The sequence below is a fragment of the Globicephala melas genome, chromosome 3 (genome assembly GCF_963455315.2).
Source record: "Globicephala melas chromosome 3, mGloMel1.2, whole genome shotgun sequence".
Classification (NCBI taxonomy): domain Eukaryota; kingdom Metazoa; phylum Chordata; class Mammalia; order Artiodactyla; family Delphinidae; genus Globicephala; species Globicephala melas.
Genome location: NC_083316.1, coordinates 5,871,185 through 5,891,606, shown reverse-complemented (window position 1 = coordinate 5,891,606; position 20,422 = coordinate 5,871,185). Strand labels below are relative to the sequence as shown.

Sequence of the window (20,422 nt, the reverse complement as noted above, 5' to 3'; positions counted from 1 at the left end):
GGTTAGAGGAAAATGGAGCTACCAAGACCAAGTGGTAAGAGGTGTAAATGCAGACTTAGCCATCAGAAGAAACACGTGACCAGGTGAGCCCAGGCAGCACCCCAATGGCCAGCAGGTCTGAGGAGTTCAAACGGGTGCTGAGTGACTTCATTATGGGGACATGCCTGAGACAGCTGTTTCAGAAGACTTCCTTCTCAGCTATTGGTCTCCTGTTTACAGTTTAGGGCCAAGTTGACAGAACTTGGTATGTTACAGATCAAAGCACAGAAAAACAAACACAAAGAGCATTTCAACACCTTACCTGGTCCCAGGGAGAGACGGTACCTCCAAAACACATGAACAAGTAGCCCATGGCAACGAGACAAATCCATATCACCAAAGAGAAAAGGCGGAGCAGCTTCTTAAACACGGACTCGATGCACACGAGGATGAAGATAGCAAAGAAAATCGCCAGGGCAGTTGGAACTGTTATTAAAAATGCCACGTGGTCTTCAACTTCCTAAGGAGAGAAAAAAAATATTGCAAAGGTACAATTTAGAAAACCCGTGGTACCCATGACTGGTTATCAAAATGTTATCAATGTTAATCAGTGTCGAAATAAATCAGGTTTTAAAAGTGACTTCAGAAGTAAAACAGTTGGAACTTTTGAAAATTTAAGCTTCTTATTAAATAACCATATTTTTTCTATATACATAACCCAGTATTGGATATTTAAATAATGCAAAACAGCCATGCCATCAAATTCAAAGTTTCCCTGGTAAATGGAGAAATGGATTTCATTCAAAAGTGAATTCAAGAACACAGAAGGTACGGATAAAATAAGACAACCAACTTCACTGCCTGCACCAGAGGATCAGAAATACCCCAACTGTAGGAAATTAAGGCCTCCAAATGGATTTGAAATGTTTTTATTTAAATAAAACCTAAAAACTATCTCAGGCTCTCAAGGGAGAAGTTTTTCTTTTATGTTAATTATGCAATTAATGTTTTAACGGGAACACAGGTTAATAGAAAAGGGTCTAGAAGATGAGAGAGCGGGAAATACTTAGAAGAAGGTGTCAGTTTGCTAGTTTCCTTCACCACCTCTCTTGGGCTCCAGTAGCAAAAAGAAAATGGACATTTATTATTGGCCTCTTACTAATGCATTTTTTAAAAATCCACATTTGCACACTAATACTTATTTTCTATTTATGTCTTTCTAGTCACACACCCCCTAAAAGGCACACCATTACAATTCTATACAATTTCACACAATGTAATAGACATCATACTTCCTTTGATTATCCAAGCCTGGATTTAGGCTTTAGCTTCTCCAGACATGATGCTGGAACCTTGCTCTGAACAGCACACACTATGGGACGGAACACCGTTTAAGATATTTGATCCTCACCCAATATATTTAGTTGGTGAAATACTCAAAGGAGTTTCAATCAAACACCCATATGGCCGCGGCCCTAAGAACTTCCACTGAGGTTTTAGCATATTAAAAGTTACAGTACAATCTGGCAAGTACGGGGTGGGTCTTTCAAATACCAGAGCCTGGGGAAGCCTTCACCTTTTCTGGTTGGTACAGGGTTCACTCCGTGCCCCGAGCATCTCTAACTTCACCCTGGAGATGCCCCCCCATGCCCCCTTCAGATATCAGGCCATAACCACAGGGAGAGCGGGAAGCAAAGCAGAGCAGCCAAACCACCATATGGGGCCCAGGCTGACACCCAGCAGAAAGAAAAGGGACCCAGGCCCACCCTCAGTGCCTTCATTTCCCCTTCCTCTCTCTCCCAATTATTTGCGTCAAGTCATACCCGGAAAAAAGGCCATCACAGCAAATACTCATGTCTATAATTTTGTGCTAAACACTCAGGTACATTAAGCCCTTTAACACAACAGCCCTATGGGGGTAGTGGGCGCTGGTGCCTGCACTGCTCTACAACTGAGGAAACGCACGGCCCTGAACGGAAAGAAGGTGCCAGGGTTGTGGAGCTGATGGGGAGAGAGCCAGGGCTCCAGCCCAGGGAGCTGGGGGCGGTCTTTTCCTGCAGACCCCTGCAGCAGAGCTCCGCACCCTGCTTGTGCAGAGATGATCCACTAGACCAGGTGCGGCCAGTCCTTGAGGGGCCAAAGGAATCTGTTTCCACAACAGCCAGGAAACAGAAGGATCCAAAGGGATGTTCTTATAATCTCCCGCCATTGCTATTTTTGGCCACAATTAAGTGCCTAATTGTACTCTTACCCTCACACACATGTTCCAATCGTTGCAAAAAGGTGTCAGGTAACCACCAGTGCTCCCCAGCACATAGGCACCATGGGCCGAGGTACACAGGGACCCGACAGCCTGTCTTCTGAAGACATCAAATTTGAGACCACAATTGCTACACACATGGAGCCGTGAAAACCGATTTTATTTTAAACCTTCCCAAATGAAGTTAACTGAGCTGTGGACAGAAAGCTAACCAGTAAACAACCAGGACAGCTGTTTTCCTGGTGTGGCTTTTCACTTACTTCATTAACCCAGTAAGGGAGAAACAATCAGTGACTTTATTGGCTCTGATTTCTCCAGAAAGACTGAAAATGGTATGAAAATATGCGTGACTGTCTAGTGAAAATTAGTAGCTAAAGGAACAGAAAGTCTGTGATTGTGAGTCCTTCCAGGAAGAGGGGGACAAAGTACTCTACCTGTAGGAGCTTTTCCTGTGCTTCTCTTTTTAAAAGATCCAACGGTAATCAGTTGAAGACCCAATGCCTTACTGAGCTGGGTACATTATGTAATAAGACTTGATACAGGGGTTTTGGTTTTAAATATTGGAGTCTCTATGGCATATTTTTTCTTTTTTTTTTTAACTATCAGCGTCTTGATCACTGAGAAGTGACTAGTGTGGGCCTCAGGTGACCTCTTCACTGGGCACAGAGGACACAGAGCCTGGGTCCCCTAATATTTTTACGGGCCCACAGAAATGTTTTAATTTCGTTCAAAATCAGAACAATAACAAACAAAAAACCCAAGATTCTAAGCTCAAAGATTACATACATCTCCATGCTAACCCAGCATAAACTACGACTGTGAATATACTTTTAGGGAGGAGGGGGCGGACAAAGGCCCTAAGTCTCTCCATTGTAATCTGATCTGAGGGGCTGGCACCCCTGCTCACCAGATGCGCGGCATTCCCTGGTCCATCCCACACACCAGAGAAGGAATCTCAGCTTCAAGCAGTGTCCCCAGCCTCGGTTGCGGGGACCAGATTCCCAGATGGCCCACGGCTTAAGATGGTCAGCCACTGCTCATGAGGCCAGTGGCCCTGACCATTGCAGAACCTGAGCCCACTGAAGAATCTGGGCTCTTCCAGAAAGAGAACAGCCACCAATTTACTCTGCATTTGCCTTTTGAAGTCTAACTCCAAACACCTTAATATGGACTTCTCCACTAAACAGAATCTTTTATAAGGTTGTCAAGGAAAGAAAACAGAACAGTATTCATTAAGAATGTATAAGCTTATAAACCACATTCTTTCCTAACCCCGCATCTGAATCATGCGTTTTTCTTAAGTCTAATGAATAAATGAAACAGTGGAACGCCCTCAGACCTTGAAGTACACGGGCCTCCCCCGTCCTTTATTCTGGCCCCAGTGGACAGGAAGATGAATGAAGCCACTACAGCTCCCCCATGGCTGCTTCCTTAGGAGCTAGTTGAGTTTTCAAAATTCAGAGTATAAAACAAATAGAGTAGCTCAAAATAAAGTGAACAAAAACAGTGAAAACATTGTCAATCTAAATTAAATACGTTTATATATCCTCACCCCTCCTCCCTTAGCGGAACAAAAAATTTACCATGTTATGTAAACTAAATGAAATGTACTAAAATGTCTTTATTAGTACTAAAATGTGTGAAAATGCCTTTAAGACATATCTTTAAAAAGACTTTTTAAATTTACCATACAATGCAAACTAAATAAAATGGGCTAAAATGCCTTTAAAAGAGACCTTGAGCATGGTATTACCTACTATCATGATAATGGGCTCCTATCTCTCCTGGACCGTTTCATCCTTTCCTGTTCAGTGCATTTTGGGGTAATTTGGGATCGCTTCTAATTGCCAAGCCTCCTAAACACCCATCGTTTTTATTTATCATGTGACAACTGCTTTGCTTCTTGGAGGTTTTTCCATGGAGCAACAGATTATCTGTATGTTCATTCTTTTCCACGTGCATTTTTCATTTTTTGTTAAACAGTACTGTTCTTCTTTTAGATGGTAAAGGACAGTCTAATGTAAAATACTTTTCTATAAAAAGGATATTTTAGTGAAGTGCTTTGAAGTCCGACAGACTGAAGGTAGAAACCAATTTCCATCACTAACTGTAACTTGGAGTGAGCACGGGGCCTCCCTAAGTCCCTGTTCCCGCAAATGAACAGAACTACAGACACTGCATGGCTGGCGGGGTTGAGTACGTCACTGGTGTGCCATAAATGAGATTATTATCGTGGTGACCATCACTCCCTCTTTCCTGAATATCTGAGTACTTTCCACCAATGCTAGTCTGACTATTCCTTATTGAAATGATGCCAATTTTCCATTCTACATGATTATATATTTGATTACCACAAATTAATCTGAAGGGCTGTCACTGGGCAAAAAGAAATCAGCCTTTAGCTATGATACACATTTGCTTTTTTTGCGTGTGTGTGTGTTACGCGGGCCTCTCACTGTTGTGGCCTCTCCCGTTGCGGAGCACAGGCTCTGGACGCGCAGGCTCAGCAGCCATGGCTCACGGGCCCAGCCGCTCCGCGGCATGTGGGATCTTCCCGGACTGGGGCACGAACCTGTGTCCCCTGCATCGGCAGGCGGACTCTCAACCACTGCGCCACCAGGGAAGCCCCACATTTGCTTTTAAGTATATGTGTCACATAATGTATATGTGTGTGTTGTGTGTGTGTGATACGTGATAGAAAATATATTTTCTCATTCTTTCCCACATACATAGTCATACTCCATTTTACCATGAGGTGTGAAAGGAATAAATAAAAATTCTAACTAAAATATTCTATAAAACTATGACAAAATAAATCGAAGATGATCTCAATAAATATTCCATGTAAATAAATAGGAAGACATTCCGTGTACATAAATAGGAAGACAGTATTGTCAAGATGTCAGTTCTTTCCAAATTAATCTACAGATTCAATGCAATGGCAATCGAAATCACAGCAAGTTAATTTTGTAGATATCAACACACGGATTCTGAAGTTTAAACGAAGAGGCAAAAGCCCCAGAATAGCCAACACAATGTTGAAGGAGAAGAACAAAGTTGGAGGACCCACACTGCCCGATTTCAAGACTTAGTACAAAGCAACCGTAATCAGGACAGAGTGGTAATGCAGAAGAGACAAACAGATCAACGGACTGGAAAGACCCACATTAATGTAGTCAACTGATGTTGACCAAGGCGCAAAGACAATTAAACGGAGAAAGGAAAGAAAAACTAAATAGATACCCACACGAAAATATGAATCTAGATACATACTTTATACCTTTCACAAAAATCAACTCAAAATGGATCATAGATCTAAACGTAAAATGCAAAATAATTGCGAAAAATTTTGAAAGTCTTCCCAAGAGCAAACTTGTGTTGTGCAGTAAAAGTGGTGCTCAGAGGGAAATGGTTCATCTTACAAGTTGAGCTGAATTGTCCTACTGTCAATTTGGCTTTGCTGGGAGTCACATTTCTTAGAGCCCCTTTCCCTCCACGGCTCTTGGTTAGAGTTGAACAGAAGAGGAATTTGTGCCAGAATTGGGAGGGGAAAGTGGAGCAAGTCCCCACCAGAATCCCCTTCCTGGAATGCTCCCAGGTGAGAGCTGGCCCTCGCGGGTGCCTGCACAAGATTTGGGAGGTGGAAGCCAAGCAGCCCCAGGAAGGGCGATGTGCAGGGTCAGATGTGGATGAGACACGTGTGGAGAAGCCTGGAGGGGCCCAGCCTGCCCGGCTCTGCCCTGCTCCACGTGCAGCACTCTGACCAAAGCAGCCGGACCAGGCTCCCCACTACATTCCTTCCTGAAAGGGCTCCCTCCAGCGGGTGCACATCCCTGCACGTCCTGATTGACCTAGTGACTCTCTGCTGATCTCAATGCTCCCTGTTGCTGCCAAGCTCCATAATAAGAAAGGAAGCTGAAAACTGGTGAATTAAAGATCCCACTTCAGAAATGTGGAAAAGAATGAAACCCAAAGAAAGTAGAAAGAAGATGCGGTGGTCAGGGACTTTCCAAAATATTCTCCATTTCCTTCTTCTGGGTTCCTTCTGGGTGTACTTTCTGACCTCCTTTGAAGTTCCAAGTAGCCATGCTTTGGCCAAAATAATGTGGACAGAAGCGAAGTGTTTCTCTCCTGGGCAGAGGCCTGTAAATGCCAGTGAGAGGTCTCACAGCACTTTCTCTCCATGGTACAATGATTACAGAAGCGTCTGTCATGAGGAGGACACCTACAGCCCCGCCCAGATGAGCAGAAGCTCCCTCCTGGCCCACACTGGCCAGGACGTGTATGCAAGAAGTAACCCTCTGGTGTGGGAGGTTTATTAACCCGTCACAACCTATATAACACCTTTGCTGATACAAAAATTGGTACCTGAAATACAGTGCTGCCCCAAACCTAAAATATACAGCATTGATAGCTGCTAGGTGGCAGAAGCAGCAAGGAAACTATTATCAGAGACTGAAAAGTAGCAACCCAAGCTACGCAATGGTCCAACATTTGGTCAGAATATATTCCTGTCCTGGAAGGCAAAAGATGCTCTAATAGAATTGTAAGTCTACAGCAGGGCTCAGCGAGCTTCTTTGTAAGAGCCAGATCATAAATGTTTTAGGCTTCACTGGCTATAAGGTCTCTGTCACACTAAACACAGCCTGCTGTACCTTAAACACAGTCATAGATCATAGGCAAACGAATGGTCAGGCTATATTCCAATAAAACTTTATTTGAAAAAATAGGCAGTGGGTCAGATTGGGTCCCAGGCCAGAGTTTGTTTGACCCCTACTCTAGAAAGGGCCATCAAACACAATGTTACAAGTGTGGGTGTGTTGCTGTTCACTGCATTTGTTAAGGTACAAGAAAAATACAAGCTCAGAAAATAACTGATTGGTTGTAAGGAGGGATGAAAGGGAGGCAGAATTCTATGGATTTATCAGAGGAAGAGGAAAATGCTTCTCAGTCTGAACCAGTAAATGACAGAACTTGGGTCCTAGAGTGATTAAAACCCAGTCATGTGCAGAAAAAAAAAAATCAAACCTACTATTGAAGACGGAATGGATTAAGGTGCTTCAGACTAAAGCCCAACTAAAAGTATGGTGCCAGCAAATTCTTTCAACTGAACAAAAAGGCGCAGGGAAAAGAGAACCAGAAATTGTGTTTCCCAAACGGGCTCAAAGCATGCACAGACTGATAGAGAGAGGGAGCGAGAGAAAGACTGAGAGATAGATGGAGCGAAAAGGCAGAGTAATATAGCAAATCACAGAAGTATGTCTTGAAAAGAACATGACCTTTGACACCGGGAGATGAGTGAAATTAAACAGAGAAGAATTCAAAGAAGTTTTGAAAGATCTGTGTTTCCAAAAGAAATGCCAATGTGAACTTTTGCTGTTCTAAACAAAGGAAATTTGGGGTTCTCTATCTATGGCAAGAAAGAGGTGGAGAAAATTGCTCAGTCCCCAAGAAGGAAATATTCCCCAAAACTCAATCCAGCTGTGGTCAAAATGATGGCCAATAAGGAAGAACCTCCCCAGTGGAGGGTTCAGATGTCACAGGAAATAATAGACAGGGGTCTATTTCCAGGACAAGAATCTGTATCTAATGAAGAAGCAATCCCTATCCCCAGGGCCAGGGACCCTCAAACTGTCTGCCCAGGGGAATTTATAAATTGGTATGACCAGAGATTAATGAACGTGTGTCATTCTTCCCTTGGGATAATGGGAGAGTTTTGTGGCTATCCTTTGTGCACTGGGTGGCTGAGTGGATGGTTGATAACATCTTCTTAGTCCACAGGTCTCCAGATCAAAAGAAGCCACAGGAGGGATAAATCAGGAGTTTGGGATGAATACACATACACCACTATATATAAGATAGATAACCAACAAGGACCTACTGCATAGCACAGGGAACTCTACTCAGTATTCTGTAATAACCTATATAAGAAAAGAATCTAAAAAAGAATGAATATATATATATATATATATATATCTGAATTACTTTGCTGTATACCTGAAACTAACACAACATTATAAATCAGCTATACTCCAACAAAATTAAAATTTAAAAAAGAAGAAGCCACATTCAGGCTTCATGTGAAATGACTGCTCAGCATTCCCCTTTGAACAAAGTAGTGCCCTTCATTCACAGATCCTAGACTCTGAGCTTCTTGCCAGTAGTGGATGGGACTTTGGAGTGGTCTCTCTTGAGAAAGCGATGTACGTATTTTCTTAAGGAAGGAGTAAACTAAATGTCTGGTGACCAGGTAGGTGCACCGTGGCAGTAATAGCACTGTTAAACATTCTAGTTCACCTCTCTGTTATGGTTATGGTTTTGTCAGCAAAACTGGCTGCACTAATTCCCTTCCCTATATCCAAGCCCTTATGTAATTCTCTCCTACACTGACTCTGGCCCTGGCCACGTGACTCTCTTTGGACAATTTGACAACAGTTGCATGAAACAAAGACGTGAAAATACTTAGGTATTGGGGCTTGCCCTCTTCCTCGTTGATCTTTAGAACCCCACATGCAAAGTCGCTCAGGCTAGTTTGCTAAACGAGCCCAGTGACTCTGTCACCCTACCCAACATCCCTGGCTGACAGCCTGCCAACTGGCCTCATATGTCAATGAGGACGCCTTAGATGATCCAGCTACCAAATGACCCACCAGCTGCCAGCGGACCACACAAACAAGAGATAGACCAGCAGAGATCAACTGAATAGCTAGAACGAAGAGATGACCCACAGAATTGTGAGCTAAATAAAATAGTTATTCCAATCTGTTAATTCTGGAGGCGGTTTGTTACGCAGAACAAGCTAACTGATGCATCCTCCTTGTAGGCATATGGGAATTTGATGTGCTATATAAGGTACTGTGGTAGACTGTATTTCCCACGAATGGGGGCCATAATATATCCCAACCCATATGTGACTGGCACTCCTCTCATCAAGTGAGGTTCTATGCCCTCCTCAACTGAACCTGGGCAGTTCTTTGTGACCATGATGGAAGTGGTGTTATCTGACTTCAGAGACAGGATTATAAGGATGCCATGCACTTCTACTTGATTCTTAGAGGATGGTCACTCTTGGAACCCAGCAACTATACTGTGAAGAAGTCAAGTAACCATGTGGAGAGGCATGTGAAGGTGTTCCAGCCAACAGTCCCAGTTGAGTTTCAGCTACCAGCCAGCAATGACCACTACACATGTAAGTGAGTAAGCCTCTAAGGACTCCAGTTCTCAGCCTTTAAGCCATCCCAATTGACACATGGAGCAGGGATGAGCTGCCATTGCCAAACCTGCCCAAGTTGCTGCTTCAGGAGGAAAATAAATGATGTTGATGTTTTCAACCGCTAAGTTTTCTGGGGGGTTTTATGCAGCAAAAGATAACTAGGATACTTACTTGGTCAATGAAAAATGAATAAAAGTGATGTGTCACTTCCATGTGGAAGATGTCAATTGCCAGAGAGTGAAGCACTCTTTTCCTCCCTAGTGTAGCAATCAAGGAAAGAAGGATACTGTGGGATGCAACTTCCTTCATTCTAAATCTCTGAGTGACTGGTGTGAGAGAATTCCTCTGCTGACTCAAATTTACTGTGCAGCCTGAACAAAATATAAACCTTTACTGTGTTAAGCTATTAAGATTTTGGAGTTGTTTGTTTCCATAGCATATTCTAATATGTTCTGATTGACACAAGAGGTAACAAAGATAGAAAGCAAAAATGCAAATGTTTTGTCTTAATGTATGTTAAGACAAAACATACATCTGATGAGATTAAGTAAAAAAAGAAAGCACCTAAAAATAACACTATAAATAAAACCCGAAGATATAGTATATGTAAAGTGTAAAAATGAGAACAGTATTATCACATACATGCCATTAAACTTGAGAACTGGGACAAAATGCAAAGATTCCTAGAAAAGTCTTATTGAAACTGACTTGAGAAGTAAAGTTAGAAATACTATAATCCTATTACTATCAAAGATACTGAAGCAGAAATTTTAAAAATCTCTCTACAAAGAAAGCAACAAACCCATGTGGTTTTCTAAGCAAATTCTATCAACTCTAACATAATGAAAACTTTTAGAAAACTAAAAATGAAGGCATATTCCGTGATTTATTTTATAAGACCAGAAAAACTTATAAAAGAAAAATGACAATTTGATAAAGAAAAATTCCAAACTCGTTTCACCAAAGAATATGCTTGCACAAATCTTAAACAAAATGTTAGTACTTCATATCCAACATTTTATAAGAGATATCATAAAAACTGTGTTTGTATCAGGAATATAAAAATTGTTCAATAATAGAAAATTATTATCCATTACTTTGACATTAAAAAACAACAAAAAATCCTATAATTATCTCAATTTGGTAAAACTCAACACCCAATCACGTTTAAACTTTTTTTATAAATTAGAACAAAAGGGAATCTCAAAGGATATCTATAAAAATCTGTAACCAACATGATCCTAAGTGGATAAACTATGAAGGAATTCTATTTAAAACTAGGAAAAAGGGTAAGGATACCCTCAATCACAAGTTCTGTCAATAACACATTAGAGTTTCTAGCCAGTACAATAATACAAGAAAAAGAAATGAAATGCCTTAGGATTGGACAAAAGGAAATAAAACTCTCATTATTTGTAGATGATATGATTGTCTATGTAGAGAACCTGAAAGAATCTGCATTTCAGTTACCAGTAATAAAAAGGATATGATAAGTTGTGTAGCTATAAAATAATATCCAAAATTATATTCTTTTACATCATCAACAAAAGAGTAGAAATTCATAATTTTTAAAACATCATTTCCAGTAAGCAATAAAATACAAAATATCTTTTGGTACTCAGGAGTAAGAACAGCCTATAGAAGACTGTAAAACATTACTGAAGCACATAAATGGAGAGATAGCCCATGTTCATGGATAGAAAAATTTAATATCATAAAATATCAATTATCAGCAATGAATCAATAGATTAATATAACACTAACAAAAACCCACTTGAGTTTTTTCATATTGAGGTTAAAATAAGTTGATTGTAAAATTTATATGGAAGAACAAAAATTCAATAATAACCAAGAAACTTTTCAAAGAGCTGAATGTTACTTCCCTTGCCCAATATAAATACGTATTATAAAGCTTAGTAATTATACTCTGTGTGTGTGCGTATTAAGAAAGAACAAAGGGCTTCCCTGGTGGCGCAGTGGTTGAGAGTCCGCCTGCCGATGCAAGGGACACGGGTTCGTGCCCCGGTCCGGGAAGATCCCACATGCCGCGGAGCGGCTAGGCCCGTGAGCCATGGCCGCTGAGCCTGCGCGTCTGGAGCCTGTGCTCCGCAACGGGAGAGGCCACAACAGTGAGAGGCCCGCATACCGCAAAAAAAAAAAAAAAAAAGAACAAAACTTAACCAATGGAAGAGAAAAGATAGCCCATAACAAACGACTCATATATGCAATTTTGATTTATAACAGATTTGGGGAAAGAAGTAACTAAAATGAATCAGTAAAAATTGATTCTCCACAAGAAAAAAAACATGTAAATGGACCTCAATCACCACTTTATACCACACATATACCACATGATATATATAGGGTATGTATGATAAAATGAACAAAAAGAAAAGCAAGAGAATGACAAACAAAAAGTGCAAATGAAGTTTACTTCTGAGGGTAGGTAGGGGAATGGGAGAGGTGCAGTGTAGACTGAAATACATTATTGGCGATATTCTAGTTTGGACTGGGTTCGTGGATGTTTAATTTTAGTGTAAATAAACAAGCAAGCCAAATAGATATAAATGAGGATTGAGCTCAAGAATCAAAGATTAATCAAATTAATCAAATGATAAATCCCATTCTGTGCACCTAAAGTCCAATTCCGAAGAATATGGATGTTATGTGTTTGAATTAACTGCAAGCCAATAATGGGAGAGGATTAGGTGTCAGATCAATCATGTGTGTGAACTATGTTAACATTTCTTCATTATTTCTTTCATTTTTATTCATCTGATCTCCTTATCCTCTGAATTTGTAACATCACATAGCTTTATTAGTTCTACTAATGCACCAGTCTAAAACTTCCTTTCCTTCAACATATGCACAGCTCACTAGTAGATAGAAATCTTAATTATTTTCCCTTTTTTTATAGAGCTTAAAAAATCATACAGTACATTTAAAACACACGCAATAATTCAGCATTTGGGGTAAGCATGGAATGGAAGCCAGCACCTATGAGCTCTGGCCCGTCCTGGCTGTAATATCCCAGCATCACTACATCTGAGGGATGATAAAGGACACTGGTGGAAATTGGGTAGAAATTCTAATCCCAAAACCCTGCAGTCAGGGCTCCCATCACCATGGTGCTGGTCCGCCATCGTCTCCACCAGGAACCTGCTGTAGGGTGGTTACCCTAGACACTTGATTTATTCATAAGATTCTCTCAGACAATAAGCATCATCTTGAGAAGTCTTCTCAAGAATTTCAACGTTCTAAAAAGAAGCCATTGTACTTTATGTTTGTATGTTTCAAAAGCAATAAATTATTCATTCAATAGATTTTAATTGAATAAAATATTCAATTAAACATTGAATATTGAAATCTTCCATTTCAAGCAAAAAGTGGCTTGGTTCGACTCTGAGATACAATTGGCCTTATGCATTCCTAATGGTGGTGACCCAGGTCTGTATTCTCGTTCTTTCTGTCTTGGCACTGTCATTCTACAGCCCTGGGCAGAGTCAGAAAACTAGTTGGCAGAGCTGCTCATGGAGTTTTTTAGGCTGAGTATCTCATAACTCTGCCCATCACTCTCTCTCACCTGAAGGTGGCACCTGGGGATGGAAGCATAAGCCTAAGTGAAAAGAGGGAGCAAAAATGATTATTTGTAACGTTGCCAGCAACAGATGAACGAATGAAGTCTTCCTCCAAACCTCTCCCGGTTCCCTTCTTTGTGATCTTTATTGTATCTTTATACAAATAGGGCATTGAAGCAACATTAGCAAAGTCTTAATTTGGCCATATGGATCAAACACACAAGCTGGCTCAACAATCCTTTTCCCTCCCCCCAAACGCACCTGGTGGCTGCAAACCAGCATTGCCAGATGTGTATCTATTTCCTAGTTTGACACCAGGGAATTGCCTGGTAAATATTATCTTATCACTCTTGTTCATTTTACATTATATAACATTAACCAAAGCTAACAAAATTGAAAAAAATATGAAGGCCAATAGCAGTGTCAATTTGGCAGAATTTTAGTGCTAGAGAACGGTAACTTGTGTCACAATATGACTTTAATTAAACTATCTATGCTTCTCCATCTTTTTTTTTAAGTACCTCAAAGCTATATTCATACTTATCACATAAATAGAAAAACATCCCCTGTTCTTTCATACCCAGGTTTAAAAATTCTAGTACTCATTTAGTTGTCAGCCTGAAATACACCTACAGGGGACCTTGACAAGGAAAACCCTGTGTGCTCCAAGTATAATAATAAAAATGACCTACATTTGTTTTGGGTACGACATGTGCCCAGCTCTGTGCTAAATGTCCACAGGATCCATCTTACTTAGTTCCCAAAATATCTCCCTGAGCCTGGTTGTGTTATTCATTTTAGTCCACAGCAGATAAATTAATTTGTCAGGAACACTAAGTGGCAACATTGAGACCAGATCCAGGTCTAGTGACAGTTTTATGCTCTTAACAAGAGGCTACACAGTGGGAATGACAGCAGCTAAGGAAAAATGCATCCACCCCCTAAATTATCCATGTTAGTTAAGCACCTGCGATCTGGTTAGCACTGTATTAAATATGGGGGTGCTAAGTTTCTTCCCTGAAAAAACTAACAATTAGTTGAGGAGACAAGACGAACTGACAAAACTATTCTGCACATCAGATGACAGTCATGGAGTGGGTAAATTATTTCATGTAACAAATGAGCTTTGCAGGCATCAGAGGCAGCAACCAATACAGATAGGAATGCACAGCACAGGCTGACCTGTTTAAGCTCAGGAAGGAGAGCTTGAACTTGGATAAGCAGCACGGGGAGGGGGAGGCTTCGAGGAGAGGGGAAGCAGTGGAGGAGAGAGCAAAGCGAAAAAGGACCAGATGCAGACACTCTGAGCTCACGGCGTCCAGGCTAACAGACCACCCTAGTATGGACAGGTAAGTGGCAGCGTGTCGAAGGTGAGCTGCTTCTGGATGGAGTGCCACCCAGAGGGATGCCCATCCCAGTGCGGGCCCCAGCAGGCACTCCGTGAATATCAGTGAGGGAAGAATGAGTGAAGTCCAGTGGATCGTACTGATGTCAACATCGAGTTATAGAAGGAACTGGGGTACCAGCGGATTATGCACAAGCACCTAGCCCTGACTGTCCCATCACTAGCAATTCCTGAACAAACAGATCAAAGTAATTAATAGAATCATAAGACACCTTTACCAAAGTAACAGATCAGCTCTAACAGCATTATTATTTTTTAAATAGAATGTTTAAGTTAAAAAATACCAGTAAGTTTCACACAGAGCTCCACAGGAATGGATTTTACAGGCCACAGTATTCATGCCGGGGACTTGGCCAACGAAAGCAAAGTTGCAAATGCACCTGCTGCTTAATGGGAAAACCCTGGGAACATTCAGCATAAAGGAAATAAATGAAGTCTACCTCAATGAGTTAATCGTGGGGAAGCATCCCTACAGTTCTTTAACATTAAAAGAGAAAAAAATGGAAATGTAACCCCATCCACAGAATGAACCTTGAGGACTTTCCTATCAGCATGAAATTTCAAACAAGAAAACTGCTGCTGTGCTAGGACCAGAGCTGGGGATTCTAGATCTGCAGTGATCACCAGCCTAGTTCACGCAGGCAGAGTCAAGACACCCAGCACCACAACTGCACCCTTAAAGACAAGAGCCACCGCCTTTGGGTTTCAGTTTCCTCCTCTGTAGCATGAGCGCCCTTCCAGCTCTAATACTATGTGACTACATGTTTTTCACAGCAACAATGAAAATGCAACTACAGAAGACCCAGTAATGACAACAGTTCCTGAGGGCATACTCTGTGCCAGGCATTCTTCTAAGTGCTTCACGTGTACTGATTGGGACCATCACCTTAGAAGGCAGGTACCATTTCATTTTCCAAACAAGAAAACTGGGGCATAGAGGAGTTGAACAATTTGCCCAAGGTCACAGAGATGGAAAGGGACAAAGTCAAAATGCCAACACACACAGATGCTCTTAACCATTACACTCTGCCTTTTTTAAATGGAGAAGGCAAGGTACCGTGCATATATTTAATTATGCACTTTAATATCCAAAGGATGCTTCCAAATCCTTTCTTGCTAGGCCTCTAAACTGCAACCATCTTTCCTTCAGAAAACTACAGTTTTTCACTGTCGTTTGTTTATACCACAGTTAAATCATAATTAAAGTGACTTATTGAATTACTGGTTGCAAATTACAAACACCTGCCAAGTAAGATTCTCCTGCACATACAGAGAAATTTGCAGAAAGACAGATCTTTAGCTACCTCCACTCCAATTCCTAAAAGCATGCACTACCCCTCCACCCCCAGAATTAAGAGACTAGAGAAAGTATGCAGAGAATTGCCTGCTCCTTAGAGGAGATGTCAGACGTATTTATCTGCCTTCTCCAGCCTTCCACTCCCCAAGAAAAGACTTCTCCCCATTGATCCTTCCACCCACTAGGGGCGCTGAAATAATGTCTGGAATAATAAAGCCAATTTGCCTCTACAATGATTGGATTCACTTATTCGTTTTGGAAGAATTAGGATTCTTTCTCCATGTATAGAGAAAAGAAACACTCATATATCTGCCCCTAGAAAAAACACCTGATGCTGGAAAACTGATTTGTAATGAAGTACTTACGGTCATTGTTTGAAATATCTAGAACACCGAATCATGGTAAAAGCAAGAAGGTAAATCATATTCTGTCAAAATCATACATATTACATATGTAATACTGATAAAAGTATATACTCATTTGGATATTACCAAACTAAAAAAAAAAACCGGTAAAAAAACCAGAAAAAAACTATTTTATTGCAATATCTGACTATTTAAAATTTATGGGAATGAAATTTTTCCATTCCAGTTGAAATATTGACCATCCCTAATCATAAATTTTAACCAAAACAAATCTGGCTGGAGCTAGCTGGTATTTGACAAACTAAAAAATTTATGCCAGCCTTTCCTAACCATGACGGGCAAATTTTGAGAAAAGTTGGCTGATTTTGGACATAATAAATGAGAGAGGATTTGATTCTGAGATGAGGTTTTCATGCATTTAGTAATAAGAACCAGTCCTGGAAAATGAAGCTACCTCATAAGACCTAGAACTTAAAGTTTGGTCTTATTAGTTCCAAGTTTTCTCATGCCAGAGGGTAATTTAATTTTGTTCACCATGCCCAGTACTATCATCAAAAACTTCCATCATAAGAAACAGAAAATATTTTTCCTATTATTAAACAAGATATTAAAATTCAAGACATGCTATCATATGTGCTATTTGTTTCGTCTTGATATTTCTTAACAAATATGGGATTAAACCTATTTAATCACTTTTTATGTAGAAAATAGTTAAGCAAGATAGTAAAGTTTCAATTCAGAATTTACTTTTTAAAATATAATAAAAATACTTTGCAGATTACCTTATCTTCGTGATCAATGATGCAGACGCATAGATTGACCATAGACTGAAATTAAGTGAAAGCAGATTGTGAATAATGCCAATCAGGGAAATACTAAGTCAAGACAAAGCTTACTTTTTTTCTTTTTAAAAGATATTTCAAGTCACTTCACACAAAGGCAATTACATATACCAAAAAATCACTATGTACTTGGATACTATCAGGATCATCTTGTGACTCAAATGTTCCAGAAAACTATGGATATGCATTAAGAAAGTTACCAGACTTTTTCTACTACAAGAACTGATGGAAGTCTAGTGGAAATCAAAATCAGGCAGATTCAAGGGAAAGAAGAATCTGTCCTAGTGATTCCAGTAAAGCGCAGGAAGGTGGAAACCTGGGCAGGCCCCAGGCAGCTATTTCTGTCTCCCAGTGTAGATTTCTGGGAAGCCAAGCTCTGGTCAGTCTGAAAACTGAATTCACCCCACTCTGTGTGCACATGACTCCATGTTAACTCTGTCCCATCTTCCAATGCTCCTAACCTAGCCATCTTTGACTACATGGATGGATGTAGTAAAGTGGAACTGCTGTTTACGCTATTACTAAAAGCAAAATAGAAATGAGCTGTCCAGATCTCAGAACTGTGCCAGTACTTCCTAAGGTCAAGTTGCAGAAGACAGTGCCCATTCCTCCCATGCATTTCCCAATGCCAGGCCCAGTAAGTAGCCCCAGTGCCCACTTGAAGGTAGCCTTTCCACCAGACCACGTCACCCTTCCTGATTCTGGAACATTTCTGCACAGCTCAACACCTAGCAGGATTTACAAAGTAGTCAGAGCATGGTTTAGGTAGAGCAAAGGACAGGATCCATTCCACCATCTCTGGACCTCACCCTGGGCTACAGCCATGCCATGGGAAATGCCTGCTTTGTACTTAAAGTGATTTAGCTGAATGCCAGGAGAGTGTGGGAATGATTGATTTATCAAGAAAAGTAAAGATGCCCGAATAAGCTTTTTAAAAAGATACCACTCCAGCATTTGCACCACGTGAAATGGAACATAAAGGAACTGGGTAAAGAAACACAAAGATCAAAGACAAATTAGAGAAGGGAGCTTTCAGCTGACTGTGCTGAATCCCTGACGACCCATTCAAGAACATCTAGGTAGATCAAGGTTTAAGAAGTTAGAGATCTGTATGATAGCAAACAAAGTGGTTTGTGTAGGGGAGCATGAACTTCACATTTGTCTTTAAATATATTAATGGTGCTATAAATAGGCCATCACCTGCTCCTTCTTTTCCATTTGGAAGAGAACCAGCCAGAACGGGTTAGAATTACAGATTCAACAGAATCACAAGTAGCAATGTCCTGGCTGCTTTTTCCAGAGGAAAAGGGATGTGTTTTCTTCCCTGCAAGAATGGAAATGAGAAGGAGATGCTTTTAGAGACCCTGCTTGCCAATGAGACTGAGAAGAAGTCTCTCACCAGGTCCTCTTTGGCCCTATAAAGTGGTGAGAAGAGACAAAGATGCCATTCCAGGGAGCATTCCAGGCTGGTAACAAGGGTGTGAAGACTGCCGTGAACTCACACCCAGAATACAGAATTAAGGTGCTCTCTGCTCTATGTTGTATAATAAAAGACCCAGTTGTGATCGGTGGCATCGTGATGTTCTATTTACTTTCTAATTTCTATTCTTATCTCATTGAATTCCAGCAGAAGACAACACCTCTTGACTAGTGTGGGGGAAAAAGAAAACTTCATTTTTTAAAGAACCCAGATGATAAGTTTTCCCATGCATAATATTAGAGCACCATCTGGCTCAGGATATGAAGAATAAATTGCCAAAAACCCAAGGACAGCTATTTTGCACACGTGTTGAAATAAAGCAAACACCCACACCTTTGCTCCAAGGACATGAATATAGGTGTATGTTTATATTCTAAGCTAAAAAGACATCATTCGATGCAGACATCCCCAGATCAACCACTGACCAAAAATATCTCACTGACTAATCAATGCCTGGCACTCGATCTGCACATACATATCATAGGCGGTGCAGAAGTTTGAACCACACCAACAGAAAGATCAGTAACAGGAAGCTTACCGCCATCTACAGATTCCCCTCACCGCTCACGGGAGTGAGCCAAGGATTTCTACTCGAAAAATATAAATTGGCAAAATTGACATCAGCTGTGGAGTTGCATTACGCTCCCAGTGATGAAATCCAGTTTAAAAACCTGTGCAAAACAAGTAAACACGACTAACTACCTCTCTAGAAATAGGAAATCAACGGTTCACGGATGCTTGTTACTTATACACTTGGAGGCTGAAGATTCACAACAGGTCAACACCCCATCTCGCCCTGTCTATGGGACTAAACCATACAGATTTAAAGGCAAATATGCATAATAAAATACTTGTTTTCATTTCTCCTCTCCATTCACCACTTTCCCGAGGCAGGCTTTTTAGAGAGTTAAATAACTAAAACGCCAGCTCAGGGGCTGGGCAGCGGTCTCGCGAAGAGGCGCGAGGCTGATTCGGAGGGACACAGACCTAGTGGAGCGGCTGTTGCGGCCAGCGGCGCCGAGTGGAAAGCGCGGCGAGTTTGCCAGCGGGTGTGCAGAGGTGGAAAACGCACACCCGGGCCGTCCACCCAGTGCACACCCCGGCAACTTTATTTTGGGCAGAACCTTCCGAGGAAACTTTTCTCTCGCCCTCAGTTCTCGCCCAAGCCAGGTCGGCCGCGGGCAGGCAGGAGGGGCAGGGCGCCGCGGGCAGAGGGGTAGCCCCGGGCGGGACGCGGCTCGGCGGGTACCTCCCTCTCCTCTCGGGGCCCCGGGGCGCGCGGGCAGGTCCCGCAGGGAGGCCACTCACCAGCCGGAGAGCGAAGAAGACGGCGAGCAGGGCGAGGCAGGCGCCCATGACGATGAGAAGCAGAAAGACGATGAGCGGGTGCTGCTGGCTCATGCGGTAGTACGACTCGTAGAGCCAGTCCCGGGACCGCTGCAGCCTGTCGCCGTCGCCGCCGCCGCCTGCCGCCGCCGCCGCCGCCGCCTCGGCGCGGTCCCGCAGGTAGCGGCGCCGCCGCATCGCCTCCTGCCACATCGGGGCGGTTCACGGGGCGCCCGCCGAGCGCGCCCGGCCGGGGCCGCGCCGCCCGCTAGCCCGCAGCCGCCCGCGTCCCAGCCCCGCGCTGCCTCGGCCGGCCGCGCTGCCCGCGCTCCGAGCTGCGCGCAGGGGCCTCCGGCGCGGGCGGAGCTCGGCGCCCCGGGCTGGGCGCGCTGACGCGCGGGCGGGGGCCGGGCGGCGGCCTCGGGGGCAGCTCCCGGCGGCGCCGCTGCCGCCACCGCGCGGGAGGGGCGGGTGCGACAGGGGGCGCTCGACCCGCCTCTGCCCGCACCCCGCGCGGCGCAGCCAGGCCTCCACCCACCGCCGCCCCCCGACGGCCGTGTCGCGCGCCGGGCACGGCGGGGGGCCGGCGCGCCCAGCCGCGTGCTGGGAGGGGAGAGGCGGGGGCCGCGCCCCAGCCCCGGGGGTCCCTCTCTTAGACCCACCCACGATCAGCGCGG

At 42.7% G+C, this 20,422-nt stretch overlaps 1 protein-coding gene across 1 annotated transcript in view; it reads right to left on the bottom strand.

Moving 5' to 3' along the window:
• Positions 1 to 19,958, bottom strand: part of ADCY2 (adenylate cyclase 2) — a 445,822-nt gene extending 425,864 nt beyond the window's left edge. Inside the window, exons 1-2 of the mRNA XM_030856549.2 lie at positions 19,728 to 19,958; positions 302 to 499 (exon numbers count right to left, since the gene is read on the bottom strand). Of these exons, the coding sequence (XP_030712409.1) occupies positions 302 to 499; positions 19,728 to 19,958 (429 nt within the window). The remainder of the gene's footprint in view (positions 1 to 301; positions 500 to 19,727) is intronic.
• Positions 19,959 to 20,422: the final 464 nt, after the last annotated feature.